Source organism: Ictalurus punctatus, chromosome 5 (assembly GCF_001660625.3).
Source record: "Ictalurus punctatus breed USDA103 chromosome 5, Coco_2.0, whole genome shotgun sequence".
NCBI classification, from domain to species: Eukaryota; Metazoa; Chordata; class Actinopteri; order Siluriformes; family Ictaluridae; genus Ictalurus; species Ictalurus punctatus.
In genome coordinates this window covers 32,296,013-32,310,685 of record NC_030420.2, presented here as the reverse complement: position 1 = coordinate 32,310,685, position 14,673 = coordinate 32,296,013, and the positions used below count along the sequence as shown (strand labels likewise).

At 42.4% G+C, this 14,673-nt stretch overlaps 1 protein-coding gene across 2 annotated transcripts; it reads right to left on the bottom strand.

Annotated features, from left to right (window-relative positions):
• Positions 1 to 2,205: 2,205 nt before the first annotated feature.
• acer1 (alkaline ceramidase 1) lies at positions 2,206 to 13,821 on the bottom strand. Of its 2 annotated transcripts, XM_017467029.3 has the most exons (8): positions 13,636 to 13,821; positions 13,407 to 13,470; positions 12,391 to 12,503; positions 10,199 to 10,313; positions 8,999 to 9,137; positions 5,840 to 5,977; positions 4,953 to 5,090; positions 2,206 to 2,531 (listed from the first exon to the last, which is right to left on the bottom strand). In XM_017467029.3, exons 2-8 carry the CDS (start codon positions 13,450 to 13,452, stop codon positions 2,354 to 2,356), a joined length of 867 nt encoding a protein of 288 aa, XP_017322518.1. In that variant the 5' UTR covers positions 13,453 to 13,470; positions 13,636 to 13,821; the 3' UTR covers positions 2,206 to 2,353. The 2 variants fall into 2 exon arrangements, with proteins under 2 accessions (XP_017322518.1, XP_017322519.1); XM_017467030.3 differs by lacking the exon at positions 13,407 to 13,470 and having other exon boundaries at positions 2,207 to 2,531.
• Between the last annotated feature and the right edge of the window lie 852 nt (positions 13,822 to 14,673).

Below are 14,673 nucleotides of genomic sequence, written 5' to 3'. Positions count from 1 at the left end.
GCCAATAATTTCCCCACACGGTTTCTTTTAAGTTATATTATTTGATCAATTTTTTTTGTTTGTAATGTTCCATTTATACTGTACAAGTGGACTCATTCAACCAAAGGGTGCCAATTATTATTAATTAATTTTTTTTTTTTTTTTTACATCTTTCAGTGTACAAAGCTTATGCAAAACTATGGCACTCAACTCAAGTCTTTCATATCCCTATTATATATCCTTTACCTAATAAAAGTGTCTACCTTTGACTATAGGGTTTACATTTAAGTTCCCAAAGTCTCAGTTTTTATTTGTAATTTTAAAGTCTTAAATTTGGGCAAGGTTTTACGGATGGACAAAAAAAAAAAAAAATCTGGGCTTTTATCGTTGTTAAACTGTCTGTAACCGGACGGATGACCACTGTGCGAAGCCGTAGAGGACTTTAAAGGATTTTAGAGCCTTCGGCAGATGGGACGTGAACCTAAACTCGGAGCTCTGGCACTGAAATCAAAGCTGCAGATTCACACAATGCAGAAAGACTCACGGAAATCTGCTTAGTCTAGCAGCCCGCGCTACACACTCCTGCGCCGGCAGGCTGTTATGACTGAAGCAGCAGGAGTGAGAGGGTTTATGTCACTGCTGGAGTCCCTCTGGATGAACCGTGTGTGTATGTGCATGTGTGTGTGAGAGATAGATAGATAGATAGATAGATAGAGAGAGATAGATAGAGAGAGAGAGAGAGAGAGAGAGAGAGAGAGAGAGAGAGAGAGAGAGAGAGAGAGGGAGGAGACGAGAGTGTCTTTGGCTTTGCTTCTCTCCATCACACTGCTTTAATCCTCCCGCTGGGGCGCCTGTATTTAATAACCCTTTCATTCCCAGCAGGACGTCAGGCCCCCGACACGCTGCTCACTTTTCTTTTCTTCTCAAGCTCTATAAATTAGGTATATTTGCATATGCGGAAAGGGAAGGGAAAAAAAAAAGGTTCCGTAATAGCAAATTAATATTAAATTGTGTTTTTAAGGTCTTTAAAGTATTTGAGATCACACTTCTTTCATTTTTAATCCAGCACCTTCACTATCCTGGTGTAGACCAAATAAATAAATTAATTAATAAATATTTGAACTGAATTTCTAATAATCATAACAAAAAAAGATTTATTTTTTTATTTTTTTATTTTTTTACATAGTTACAAGACAAAATACCAAAATAGAGTAAAAAATATGAATAAATCTCAGTGGTTTATTCTTTAAGAATATGACCGACTTTATTTGTTTGTTTATAAATCAACCCTCAACGACGAATTTGTTTTAGTTGTTTATTAATATTTCAAGCGATTAAACCCTATGCGCTTGTCAGGAGTGAAGTAAACCACCCGTCATATATGTACGATACTGTTCCATCCTTCACGTTTGGGTGTGCTGTTATAGGAAAATAATCAACACCACGAGAGTTACCGCCCCAGAGCTGATTATTCCTCTGTGTTTTATTCCTCTTACGCCTCAGAAATCTGCCAAAAAATGAAACATTTTATCCAAGACCACCACGTTGCGTTTTTTAAGATTTATTCATTTATTTTACAAGCCGTTTTTAGCTACGTTTAACGTTAAGGAACGTCCACGAAACAAGATCTCACTATAGATCAGAGCTATACACTCACCAGCTGAGGTAAACTTTTCTTTATTCAAGTTTATTGAACTCCTTCGACAAATCCTAAACATCTCCTTATATAAAACTTTACCATATCAACAATTCCACACATTTAAAAAAAAAAAATAAAAAAAAAAAATAAAAAAAAGGAAAAAAATGAAAAATAAAACTCCAGGAGACGATCAGCGGATCATTTCCTCTTCAGTGGCAGGACACTTCTGCCGCGATGGACGTCGCATTTAACGACGGCTCGGTTAGAAATGAAGAAGTGAGACTCCATAAACCCAGAAAATTAACGTCACACCTTAAAACGTTTATTAGTTTTAAAGCTCGACTGACGAAGGACTTTTGTCCGGTATGGCATTTTTTCTTCTTCTTAAAACTGTACGTACTATGGCGAATATTTTATTTATATTTTATACATATATACACACACAATTAAACTTCGCGTAGACGCAAACCAAGTTGGTTCCTGAGTAGATTTATGTCACGTGGAGTATCACATTTGACACCAGTATATATATCTATATCTATCTATCTCATTATATATATATATATATATATATATATATATATGCGTCTTCTTGAGGAAGACACTTCAGAATGGCATGTATTCAAATGCACAATACATTTAGCATTTCACACACACACACACACACACACACACACACACACTTCATTCTCCACAAACCATCACTGTCCGTTTCTTCTCATTCGCGTGTCTCAGCTAGCAACTTTTCCGCGTCTTGGGCATGGCCTTGAGGACGATGTAGGGCAGCCCGAGAGCCCAGTTATCGCGAGGCCAATACTGCAGGTCGGGGTGAGAGTAGGGGATCTCCGTGTTGGCGTCGATGTAGGCGATTAGCGTGCTGGCGTACGCCGTAGCGACCACGATCAGGATGTGCCTTCAGTCCCAAAAACACAAACAGACACAGGACAGGGAGGTGGACGCGTTAGTCACTGCATCGACAAAGAAAAAACGTATACGTTTTCTGCGAAGAAATGTTTATCTAACATTTATGGAAGGAGTCTCCAGTATCAGCGCTTTGTAACAGAGGTGAAGCTCCGCCTTCAGGACAAAGACGTTTTCTCGATAACGTGACCGACGGCTGTTTGTTTTTTTGTTTTTTTTTGGTTGTTTTATTAACTTCAAAAAAGAGAAAACGGAGGGGCTGAGTGGGTCAGACTGCTTACAGCCACTATAACGTAAGTGAGAACAGGACATTCAACATTAAACGTAACTGTAAACAAAAATAAACAAAACAAAAAAAAAAGTATGACGTCATTGTTTAATTAATAAATATTGCAATTGTAGCAAATTACTGTGGTATGAAACACCAAATGAAACACTTCTAGGTGTTCTGTTGGACGAAAATGGTCAACTTTTGTTGTTCACACTCCTTATGTAGCCAGGCCGTACAGGATTTACGGGCGCTTTTTTTTTTTTGTAATCGTTGCGACCAAAAATGCTCGATTTTGCTGCGGCTTTTTTCAAAATTTGCGATGCAACTCGCGGAGGGTTTTGTGCTTTTTTTTTTTTTTTTGCCGGAAAACTACTTGAATTTCGCGAAATTGCAATTGGACAAAATTATTTTGCACGGTGATGTTTGTTGGTAAATGAGACCGTTGTGCGCTTTGTCATGACATCACATGACGCGTCTTGGCCCAAATCTGCGGATAATCCGCGGTAATTCATGGAAAAAGTACAACCTCCTCCAAATATCGTGGCGTTTCCTTGATTTTGCGTTCATATCTGCGATGGTAAAATGGTGAAGTCCTGGAGGGACTGATATGTTCATTTGGATTCTGATGAACAGAATAGCCTGGTTTCCGTTTTGGAGCCGTTTGTGTCTGGTTTTCTTTGTTTAGCATCCAAATGCATCGTTTGTTAAGTTTTATTATTATTTTTTTAATCCATAGTGGATATAAAGTGTGCATTTGCACCCTCTACTGTTCACACTGAAACATTTCATTATTTTCCCCACACAATTTTGTCACAGTGCAGTACAAGGCAAATTATGGTAAAAATAACCAATTGAACAACAACAACAACAACAAAACATTTTTCAGTTCAAGAATTTAAATATAAACTGACATAATTCTCCCAAAACGTTTCTTTTCTGCACGCCTTTGTGACTAACCTCTGGCTATCATAATGCTTTAAAAAAAAAAAAAAAAAAAATTGGCTAGCTTATGTTTTTTTGTCGTTTGATGAAACCTTTTAACCGCCAGTAGCCAAAAATTAAAGAAAAACAAACAAAAAAATATTGCCGCAAGCAGTAATGGCGGATTCCTCCTCAAGATTGCGGACCATTTCAAAACTGGTGGAGAAATGAAGCCCACGTATGGAGAATTATTTACCACGTGCGGATACAGTGCTACTTTAACAGTATTTTGAATTCATTCCTGCTGCTGTAAGATTAATCTTAATGATGTGTACTTTGGCTGGAGTAACGACAAACAGCGCCATCTAGCGGACGATAAAGATATTGTTAAACATTATGTAACAGATGATCAAGACTAATATTCATTTTAATGGCATTGTTTTTGGAGATATATGACGTTTGCATTGCACATGGTAACATACCGTAGTGTCCTCTTCGTGTATGGCACAGATCACGTCCATAGATTAATATTAATGTGAATTATGGACACAAGAAATATGTATAACAGTTGTCAATTCACCAATATGTAAAAAGTTCGGCCAAGTTTTATTTGATTCCTTATTGTTTAGCACCCTATAGAAAGACACGTGCCCCACACAGACGTACCACGGTTCAAGTCAATCGGACCTACGGTTCATGAGAAGATTTTTGTAGTTTTGTACTGGAAAATCGATCGGGGCGGACTTTACGGTTCCCAATGTCTTTTTTTGTTCCCCATGAGAAATAAGGCATCTATAACAAATTTTCAGACATTTTGGACTTATGGGGCGGAGGGAAAATCACGTACACTTTGGGCGTGGCCTGTAGTGCCACCTATGGGCTCACTTTTTACCCTTCAGATCTTGCGTTATTGGGCACTTTAGGGAGATAAGGAGAATAATAATAATAATAAGATTATTAGCAATAACAATAGGTTTTAATGCTGTATTTTAAAATCTTGAATCCCTGTGCGCTCAGACATATAATGAACTTCACTCGAGCTGGTAAAGTACTGAAATGGTCAACCATGGGGAAGGTTAAAGTGGTGTTACTGTACGTGCAAAGAGTTTTATGATCAATTCTCTTCACTCGCTCGTATTAGTAAGCACGTTTTTGTTCGGCAGTACAGTACAGCGGTCGAGAGTAAGGCGTAAATCCGCGTGCGGTAGTAGCAGCTCGTACCAGATGCCGTGCAGGTAGCAGAAGTTGAGTTTTTGCCAGAAGCTGCAGCCGAAGCGGTCGCTGATCCAGCAGGAGATGGCGAGCACCCACAGGCCGATGGAGGCGCGCGCCAAACGCAGCACCCGCTGGTCCGTACAGCTGGGAAACAGAAACGACACGGCAAATGAACAAAAATAAATAAATAAATAAATAAATAAAAATCCATGTATATCCTGATATTCAATGTCCACATCACAGTAACTGTGTAACATTTGTATCGATACGATCATATTAAATTGTAAAACACGACTAGGCTAGACGTTGCGATTGTTTCTTTCGACACGGATGTTCTTATTTTATTGTATTGTGCATGTTGAACACACCGTACACTAAATAACCAATTAATATATACCGACACTCATTATTAAAGCGGCAGTGTGTAACTTTTTGGGATTTAGAGACATCTCTAGTAACATTTTATGTTGGTATATGTATGTGGTTTTATGGACAAGGAATCATACACTTAGACCCAGTAGAAACCACCATAGAAATTCTAATGGTTTCTACTACATCTCATATTACAAACCATTAGCTAACCACTAAGACCATTACCGGTTACCTTAATGGTATCCACTAGATGTAAAACCATTACCTTAATGGTATCCACTAGACATAACATGCCACCAATAGAATGCAACAAATTAATAGTAGAGACCCACAGGGACCATTAAAGTTTCCATTAAAACCATTACAAATTCTATGGAGGGTTTCTAGTGGGGTTTTTTTTTCCAGCAAGGAAATAGCAAAAAAAAAAAAAAATATGTTCAATATTCGACCAATCGGATTTGAGAATTCAGCAGCAATGCAGTACAAGAAGAAGGAAGATGTGAGAGTTGCGTGCGGCGTACCTCTTCAGCTGCACACACACAGAGTAGAGGATGTGCAGGGCGAAGAAGTTGAGGGCATAGGCGTTGACAGTGGGCTTGACAAACGACAGCAGAGTGGTAATGACGGTGCTCACCATGACCATGCGAGAGAACGAGGTCCTGCAAAAACAGAGTGGGGGGGAGGGGGGTACATACAACACAAAGGACTTTTGAGGTGAACTCTAAAGAATAATGATTTTTATTCTTAAGTCGAGACGAGCCGGTATCGGAAAGTTGCTTCTTTAGCTTAACACGTGACCGACGTATTACAGACGTTTACAGCCAACAGTTTATCCACATGTGCGTCTTCAATACTTGGGTCTCCACGGGTTTATAACACGAAGACTATAAATGCGTTCGCTACATTAGCCACTTCAAGAAGGAAATGTTACAACTAAGAGATCCAAAAGCTGATACGTGACTAATATAACGCTTCAGTGTTGTGCTGTCTGAGGAAAATAAGCAACGATTGGGTGGCGTGATGAAGCAGAGTTCCTCCTACCATGCTGAATTTGACTGTGATCCTTTCCCATCCCAAACTGCTTTATTCCTCTTTTATCACAGCTATCTGATACTCGTTACAGTCTTCTACTTAATAAAGAACACATCGTATTTTTTATCCGTTTATTGATACATTTAAAGGCGGAACGTCTACGTAAAAACGTAGGTTTTCAGCTAAGTTACAGCAGCTATAAACAGTCATTCCTGCATTATCCTGAAGACCTTCCTGGGTCGGAAATCTTAAGGTTACAGCTTTGCAGTATATAATATATATATATATATATATATATATATATATATATATATATATATATATTTATTTATTAACACAATATGACGAGCCCGCCTCTGATTACTGGGAATGTTCGTCTCGGTCCTTCGAGAACATCACGGTAAGATTAGTCAGGACGCTGTTGGGTTTCTGTGTGTAGAGTATAGTGAGACTGTGTTTAGCTGCTAGTGAGCAGGGCAATAGGAAAAGGAGAGGAGGGAGCCCCCTGCTGGACAAACAATTCACACCTCTCCACAATACCACCGGTACAGAGATAAAAACGGACTGTGTACAGCTGCCACAATAAAATGATGACATTTAAACCTAGCAGGCTAAGTTGTAAAAAAAAAAAAATACTTACAAACAACTGCAAATTCTTACAGTCCCGAATGTCTACTTTCATATAAGCCTTTAACCACTACCGTGGAGTCTGACATCACAAATAAATTCAATGCTGAACACTTGCATGCCCGAAACAAGAGGAAATTCTATTTTTATTATCCTCTGGGAAAAAAAGAAGAAAAAAAAAAAAAAAAGAGTTAAATAAACAATGTTTATTTTTATAAGTGTTGATGTTTTGTCTTTTATTTATTAATGTAACGTTAACGTCTATGAATGTTTCCTGCTATATACATATATAATCACGCCTCTGAACTTCGAGAAGCAGAAGGATACCAAACTGCGCTAAAGAGAAAAGTGATTCTGGTTTTCCAAGATGGCCGCCACCGCAATGTCCCAGCGTTCAGCTACACGACGAAGTTTTGTTCGTGTTTCTAGACGACAGGAATCCCCACTGTGTCCTAAACCACATCATCATCACTGAAGAACTGCGGTATAAGAGGAATAAAACACTGAGATATATAGAAAATAATAACCTCTGTAGTACTAACCGTCAAATTGTTTATTTTACGTATAACTATGCATCCCTGTCTGTGGAGTAAAATAAATTAATAAATAAATAAATAAATAAATACATATCAGACCAAAATCTAGGATTTTCCCCCCCCATTTTAAACCTGGAAAGGAAAGGAAAATGTTCGATATCTTTAATGTTCAATACTCTTCACTACTTCGAGGTCATAATTAAATCGATTTTCCTCGGGTCTCATCTCCTTCACCGAAGCACATGTTCAGACGAGACTCCAGTGGATTGGGGCTAGCTTGGGGCTAGCTTGGGGCTAGCTCGTCAGGTTTTAGGAGTCTGCGCCAGTTCAAATGCACGCTGTCATTAAAGCAAAACGGACATGTATGAAATACTGAGATGTTCAGAAACTCATGCGGATGATATAATTTGTAATGCATGAAAGGAAATGGTATGAAATTAGAAAAGAAGGCAGGATAGAAGCATCTTTCACTCGTAGTTTCAGACGTTCAGTCCGAACCGGACGGTCTGAAGAAAAAAAAAAAAAAAGAAACTATTTTGGGTGACAGACGTCAGCTACACGTCAGCTACATCATCCACGTAGCGCCGAACATTCGCTTTTCCAGACAATAAAATATTTTGGTTGATCGTCCACAATTGTGTGCAAAAGGGAAACCTTTAAAACTTTGACACAGATTCATTCTCAGAACGTGTGTGTGTGTGTGTGTGTGTGTGTGTGTGTGTGTGTGTGTAGGTGTGTTCCCTTTCACCTCACAGTTACGGTTTGACTTAAACCTTCTTTGTTATTACTCATTACCCTAGCCTTTTATTATTAATCTCTGTTACTGTCATCATATCAAGTCCGCCTGACTGATTTACGACGAGGCGTGTGAAGCACACACCGACTGAAACGTACATAATCCAGCTCTAATGTTTAGCTGCTGTTTCAAAAACTCACGCCGGGGTTTGAAATAATCCCCTACCGATGGTTGGCTATGCGTGAAAAATCAGGATCGCTACAGAAAACGCTATTACAGAAAACAGAATTGGTCATCGAAGTAAACGATTGAACGCGCAACGGCGACGTGTGATTCGCAAACGAGTCGACTCTTTGATCCGACTCTTATGTGAACTGCTCGCGTATAAATTTATCCTCGTCCTGTTTAGGGAAATGAACGGCTAAAAGAGTCGACTCTTATACGGTGCCTTCCATTAATATTTACTAATAATTACATTTTAGTTGGTTTTTTTTTTTTGCATCCTAACCCCGCCCACTATGCTTTCCCCCTCCCCCAACACCACGGGCCAGAACATGCTCGGTGTCCGACGTTTTCACCTCGAAAACATCTACAACAGCCTGCTTGAGCTTCAGATTAAAAGTGACGATAATATGGTTGCAGTTTGATATATATATATATATTTAAAACACAGACTGCTATCTCGTAGGACTTGTTTGTTTTTTGTTTATGTATAGAAAAGGTGTTGCGTCTGTGTGTCGGATATTTACCTGTCTTTAACAAAGTGAGGAAAATGTTTGCGTGGAAACCAGAGAGAGTAGCCGACGGCCAAAACCCAGAGGATGGAGAGCTCGTCCAGCATCTGGCCCATGAAGCTCAGGGTCATGTGGAAGTACATGGAGAACAGACCTGAGAGAGAGAGAGAGAGAGAGAGAGAGAGAGAGAGAGAGAGAGAGAGAGAGATTCACTAAACTACTTTATGATGTATTTATTTAAGCTGGTAAATAATACCTTTAGAGCTCCATCCTATACGGTCCACACACGGTCCATAAGCACCAAACATTACGCTACACACAAGCGATCACTAGCTTTTAGATATCTGTTGCTCTTTTACTCCGGCGCTATTTTGAAGAGCGCATAGGGGATTGGAATGAACCACTTCACTTCCCAAACCTAATATCTTCAGAAATTCCTTAAAACGGGATGCTGTATCCTGCTCAGGGATGCAGTGGATCCGGAGTCTTTCCCAGGAACGCTGGGAAACCATGACACAGGAATGCACCCTGGATTTCCACCAAAGGCCACCATCCACTCACACACACACACACACACACACACACACACACATACATACATTCGCATTCACATCTACGGGGAAATTTAGCATAACCGGTCTGCCTTGCACGTCTGTTTGTTTTCCGGAGAACGGGAAGAACCCGGAGGAAATCCGCTCGGAAACAGTCATTTTGCTAAACTCCACATAGGCAGTAAACTTCCAACTTAACTGTCTCCGAGCGGGTTTCCTCCACGTTCTTCTCGTTCTCCGGAAAAAATAAAGAGGAGCTCAGGATCGAAGCAGGCATCCGTGTGGGTTTTATACTCCTAAAAATGTCCATCTCTTCCCAAACCCAAGGACCCTCTTCAGCGATTCTTAAACATACCCGTCTTCCGTTAAAACACTGAAAAATCAGCTGAAATTGTGCTGACTGGTTACTAGTGAACTTTATTTAGTGGTCATTTTATTTTTAGGATGAGTTACTGTATGCGAGTTATTGTAGTATTCGTCACTAGTTGCCTAGGTGATGGAGTTGGCATGGTGGAGTAAATGAGAACACGGCTCAGGTCTCCGTGTAACGTGCCCCAGATGGCAGCTTGGTCTGCGTGTGAATGACTAATAAAGTGGGATGCGGTCATGGGGACAGGGGGACAGGGGGACAGGTGGAGATAGTGAGAGAGGCGAGGACACTCACCCACAAAGATCATCATGAGCCACACCAGGTGCACAGCCAGGTTTCTCTCCTTAGCATACGGGTGCAGCAGGTAGAGCATTATAGGAGCCACCACGAAGAAGATGAAGCTGCTCATCTGCAACAAGAGCAGACAGATAGAGAGACAAAATGAAGAAAGAGAAGACAGAACAAACCGACAGAAACAAAAAGAAGGGATAGATAGATAGATAGATAGATAAAAACAAGTGCTCCCCCTTGTTCCCTCTTCCTTCTCACTCCGTCTGTCATACACTCCCTCCCTCCTCCGAGATCTTCATTCTCCCTCCTCATTCTCCCTCTCACTCCTTCCTCCTGTACCTGCACTCTCTCGCTCCATTCTCCTTCTCGCTCCCTGCTCCTGTTCCTTCTCCCTCTTCCTTCTCCCTCTCGCTCCCTGCTCCTTCTTCCTCTTTCCTCCTGCTCCCTCCTCCTCCTCCCTCCTCCTTCTCGCTCCCTCCTCCTTCTCCATCCCTCCTCCTTCTCCCTCTTTCCTCCTTCTCCCTCCTCCTTCTCCCTCTCCTTTCTCCCTCTCGCTCCCTCCTCCTGCTCCTTCTCGTTCCCTGCTCCTTCACCCTCTCTCCTCCTGCTCCTTCTCGCTCTCTCCTCCTGCTCCTTCTCGCTCTCTCCTCCTGCTCCTTCTCGCTCTCTCCTCCTGCTCCTTCTCGCTCTCTCCTCCTGCTCCTTCTCGCTCCCTCCTCCTTCTCCCTCTTTCCTCCTCCTCCCTCCTCCTTCTCGCTCCCTCCTCCTCCTCCCTCCTCCTTCTCGCTCCCTCCTCCTTCTCCATCCCTCCTCCTTCTCCCTCTTTCCTCCTTCTCCCTCCTCCTTCTCCCTCTCCTTTCTCCCTCTCGCTCCCTCCTCCTGCTCCTTCTCGTTCCCTGCTCCTTCACCCTCTTTCCTCCTGCTCCTTCTCGCTCCCTGTTCCTTCTCCCTCTCTCCTCCTGCTCCTTCTCGCTCCCTGCTCCTTCTCCCTCTCTCCTCCTGCTCCTTCTCGCTCCCTCCTCCTTCTCCCGCTTTCCTCCTCCTCCTTCTCGCTCCCTCCTCCTTCTCGCTCCCTCCTGCTTCTCCCTCTTTCCTCCTCCTCCCTCCTCCTTCTCGCTCCCTCCTCCTCCTCCCTCCTCCTTCTCGCTCCCTCCTCCTTCTCCCTCTTTCCTCCTCCTCCTCCCTCCTCCTTCTCACTCCCTCCTCCTTCTCCCTCTTTCCTCCTCCTCCTCCCTCCTCCTTCTCACTCCCTCCTCCTTCTCGCTCCCTCCTCCTTCTCCCTCTTTCCTCCTCCTCCCTCCTCCTTCTCCATCTTTCCTCCTCCTCCCTCCTCCCTCTCGCTCCCTCCTCCTGCTCCTTCTCGCTCCCTCCTCCTTCTCACTCTCGCTTCCTCCTCCCTCCTCCTCGCTCCCTCCTCCTGCTCCTTCTCCCTCTCTCCTCCTGCTCCTTCTCCCTCTCTCCTCCTGCTCCCTCTCACTCCCTCCTCCTGTTCCTTCTCCCTCTTCCTTCTCTCTCTCGCTCCCTGCTCCTTCTCCCTCTTTCCTCCTCCTCCCTCCTCGCTCCCCCCTCCTCCTCCTCCTTCTCGCTCCCTCCTCCTTCTCACTCTCGCTTCCTCCTCCTCGCTCCCTGCTCCTTCTCCCACTTTCCTCCTGCTCCCTCCTCCTTCTCTCGCTCCCTCCTCCTTCTCCCTCTCTCTCCCTCCTCATGCTCCCTCCTCATGCTCCCTCTCGCTCACTCCTCCTTCACCTTCTCCCTCTCGCTCCCCCCTACTGCACGCTCTCACACCTTTTTCATCAAAAGAGATCACTTATTCAAACTGAGCGAGATGGTGTAGGGATCAGGGTGCGGTTAGGAATTTGTCCATGACACCACATGGAAATCCAACCGTGTAACCAGTCAGACAGCAACTTGGCCGGTTCCAAACTGACGACAAGTGTGTGTGTGTGTGTTTGTAGTGCAGTAAATAGATCTTGCTTATACAGAAGCAAATGAAATCTCAATGCAGGTCTGCGTGTAAGATATGATGTTAAGATATCAAAGGATTTCTGATGCCAACAACTAAAAGTCACTCTCATTCTAATAAATCCATTTATGATCAGACTTTGTGGCAGTGTGCATTCCTCTGTGGGCGTGTGTGCATGTGTGTGTGTGTGTGTGTGTGTGTGTGTGCACGCACATGTGTGTGTGTCTCTCACCGTGTTGAAGTACTCAACAACATTCTCAGAGTGCTTGTAGTTGTCCTCACACCAGTCCACTTCAGAACTCTCGTAAGAAAACACACCTGACATTTTCTCGTTGGACAGGATGCCTGACAGAGAGACACAGAGAAACGAAGTGAGACTCTGTGTGTGTGTGTGTGTGTGTGTGTGTGTGTGTGTGTGTGTGTAAGAGAGCGAGAGAGATTATTATGAACAATGTGGTTGTTGTTAATTCATTATTTTTTTATGCAGGTCCCTCTTTTTTCATACACTGATATAATTATGAAGAGAGAGAGAGAGCGAGAGAAAGAGAGAGGGTGGGTGGATGTATGCGAGAGTGAGCGAGAGAGAGAGAGAGAGAGAGAAAGAGAGAGAGAGAATCCTATTCTATCCTATTCTAATTTATCTCATTATCAAAATGTTTATTTTTAACGAGTCAGGTGAATCGACTCGGAGTCAAGACGCCGTCATCGGTAAACTAAACTAAAACCGTCCAATGAGAACGGAGAACAATTTCCTAACTTGCATCATTTCCCAGAATGAACTCAACATAAACTAGGACGCACCAAACACCTTACACGGATTTCCCGGACTCGTACCATTTTTTTGGCTCGCATTCTACGACACTTGCGTCGTTTGCGCGTGAAGAACGAGGCCAGATCATTACATAACGCCCGTAAGCACACCATCAGCATCCACATGGCGTCATCATGCACACTCACGTGTACTGAAAAAGCGTTTACAGTTTTCATCTCAGCTCGGAAATCGTCTCTGGACCGCTTCGTGCATTGTCCATCGCAGACAAGACAACGTACAGCGCATACGTGGAACATGCAGTATGAACTACACGACTATAACCTGCACATCTGAGTTCTGTGACAGAAGTAGTTTGTATTTTATCTGACATTACAGTTCGGATTCACATTGTGTCATAGTGCATTTCTAGATTTCGTACACTTTCTCCTCGTGCACTTCTCTTTAATTTGTCTAAAATTATTATTACTCCCCTCCACCTTGTTCTTCATGGAATCCTCTGGAAAACTCCAACACTGACTCCATTCATTCATGCGGCTAACACTAATGAAGATATGAATATTCAAATGAATAAAGGTGAGATTATTATAATGACAGACCAGTGACCATATCTTTTAGCAGGCTACTAAAGGGTTCTATCCTAATGCTAATCTGAGAAAGCCTTGAAAGTGATAATCTTAATCAAGATGAAGATTCACAGCCTCTTACCTCTCAGGAACGTGTCCATCACCATCATTAGATATGTGTGTGTGTGTGTGTGTGTGTGTGTGTGTGTGTGTGTGTGTGTGTTTCAGGTAGCTTAATGTTAAGGTGAAAAGAGACACATTGTTTTTTTTTTTTTATAAAAAAAAAATGACCCCAATCCTGTTAAGCGGGTCTCAGGTGAAACCGACTGAGCGCGCGCATTCCTGGTACTGAGGTACAGGTAAAACCTGTCAGGACACCACAAGCTACATGACACTACGTACATCGCCGTGTTGACTTAAAAAACGTGTGTGTGTTTGTTTGTTTGTTTGTTTTCTGATAAACATAACCACGACTGACTCGGGGTGAAGTCTAAACTGCAAACCTGCGGCCTTCACCGCGCACCTGTCGGCCAGATAAATTACCTGGACGCACAGGTAAGAGACAGCATTAGCGACGCTCATTGACTGACACGCTATTAGCGCAACGCGCATGCGCACGAGTGTCGAGGCAGCGTGTGATAGGCGGCGCCATTTTGGTGAGGGAACGTTTTTTAATGGTTTTATTTATTCATTCATTATTTTTTTTTAAAAAACAACAACAACAATGTTTTACAAATACAGCCAGGGGGTAAATTAAGAAAGAGAGAGAGAGAAAGAATTCAGTACGAAAGATAGAAATAAACTCAAGAAAGGTTTATATCAAATAATGTTTACATGCATTAACACGTTTTTACAGCTTTCTTCATTTTCATATTGTTTTTAGGGGTTGTTTTTTGTTTTGTTTTTGTTTTTCCTGCAACTTGTGTCGTCAAAATGAAAACACAAAGGTTTATTTCCCCACATATTTACATTCATACCTGGCATCCCTGCTGAAAACGAAAACAAAAACCAAACAATGGAAACCCTCATCGAATTTGTAATGGCTTTAATGGGAATTGTACTGGTTTTAATGGAAACTATAATGCACTGGTCACCCTGCACCCTGTTCCTGGAGATCTACCTTCCTGAAGGCTTTAACTCCAACCACACCTGACCATCTAATCGTCGCCTTAAGAAGTTC

What these genes read in the sequence shown, in the direction of transcription:
- acer1 (XM_017467029.3), bottom strand. Translation starts at nt 13,452, where the DNA reads ATGGAGTCAGTGTTGGAGTTTTCCAGAGGATTCCATGAAGAACAAG. An exon ending in TTGTTGAGTACTTCAACACG is followed by an intron (nt 10,314 to 12,390) that starts GTGAGAGACACA and finishes CTCTTGTTGCAG; the next exon opens with ATGAGCAGCTTCATCTTCTT. An exon ending in GCTCATGATGATCTTTGTGG is followed by an intron (nt 9,138 to 10,198) that starts GTGAGTGTCCTC and finishes TCTCTCTCTCAG; the next exon opens with GTCTGTTCTCCATGTACTTC.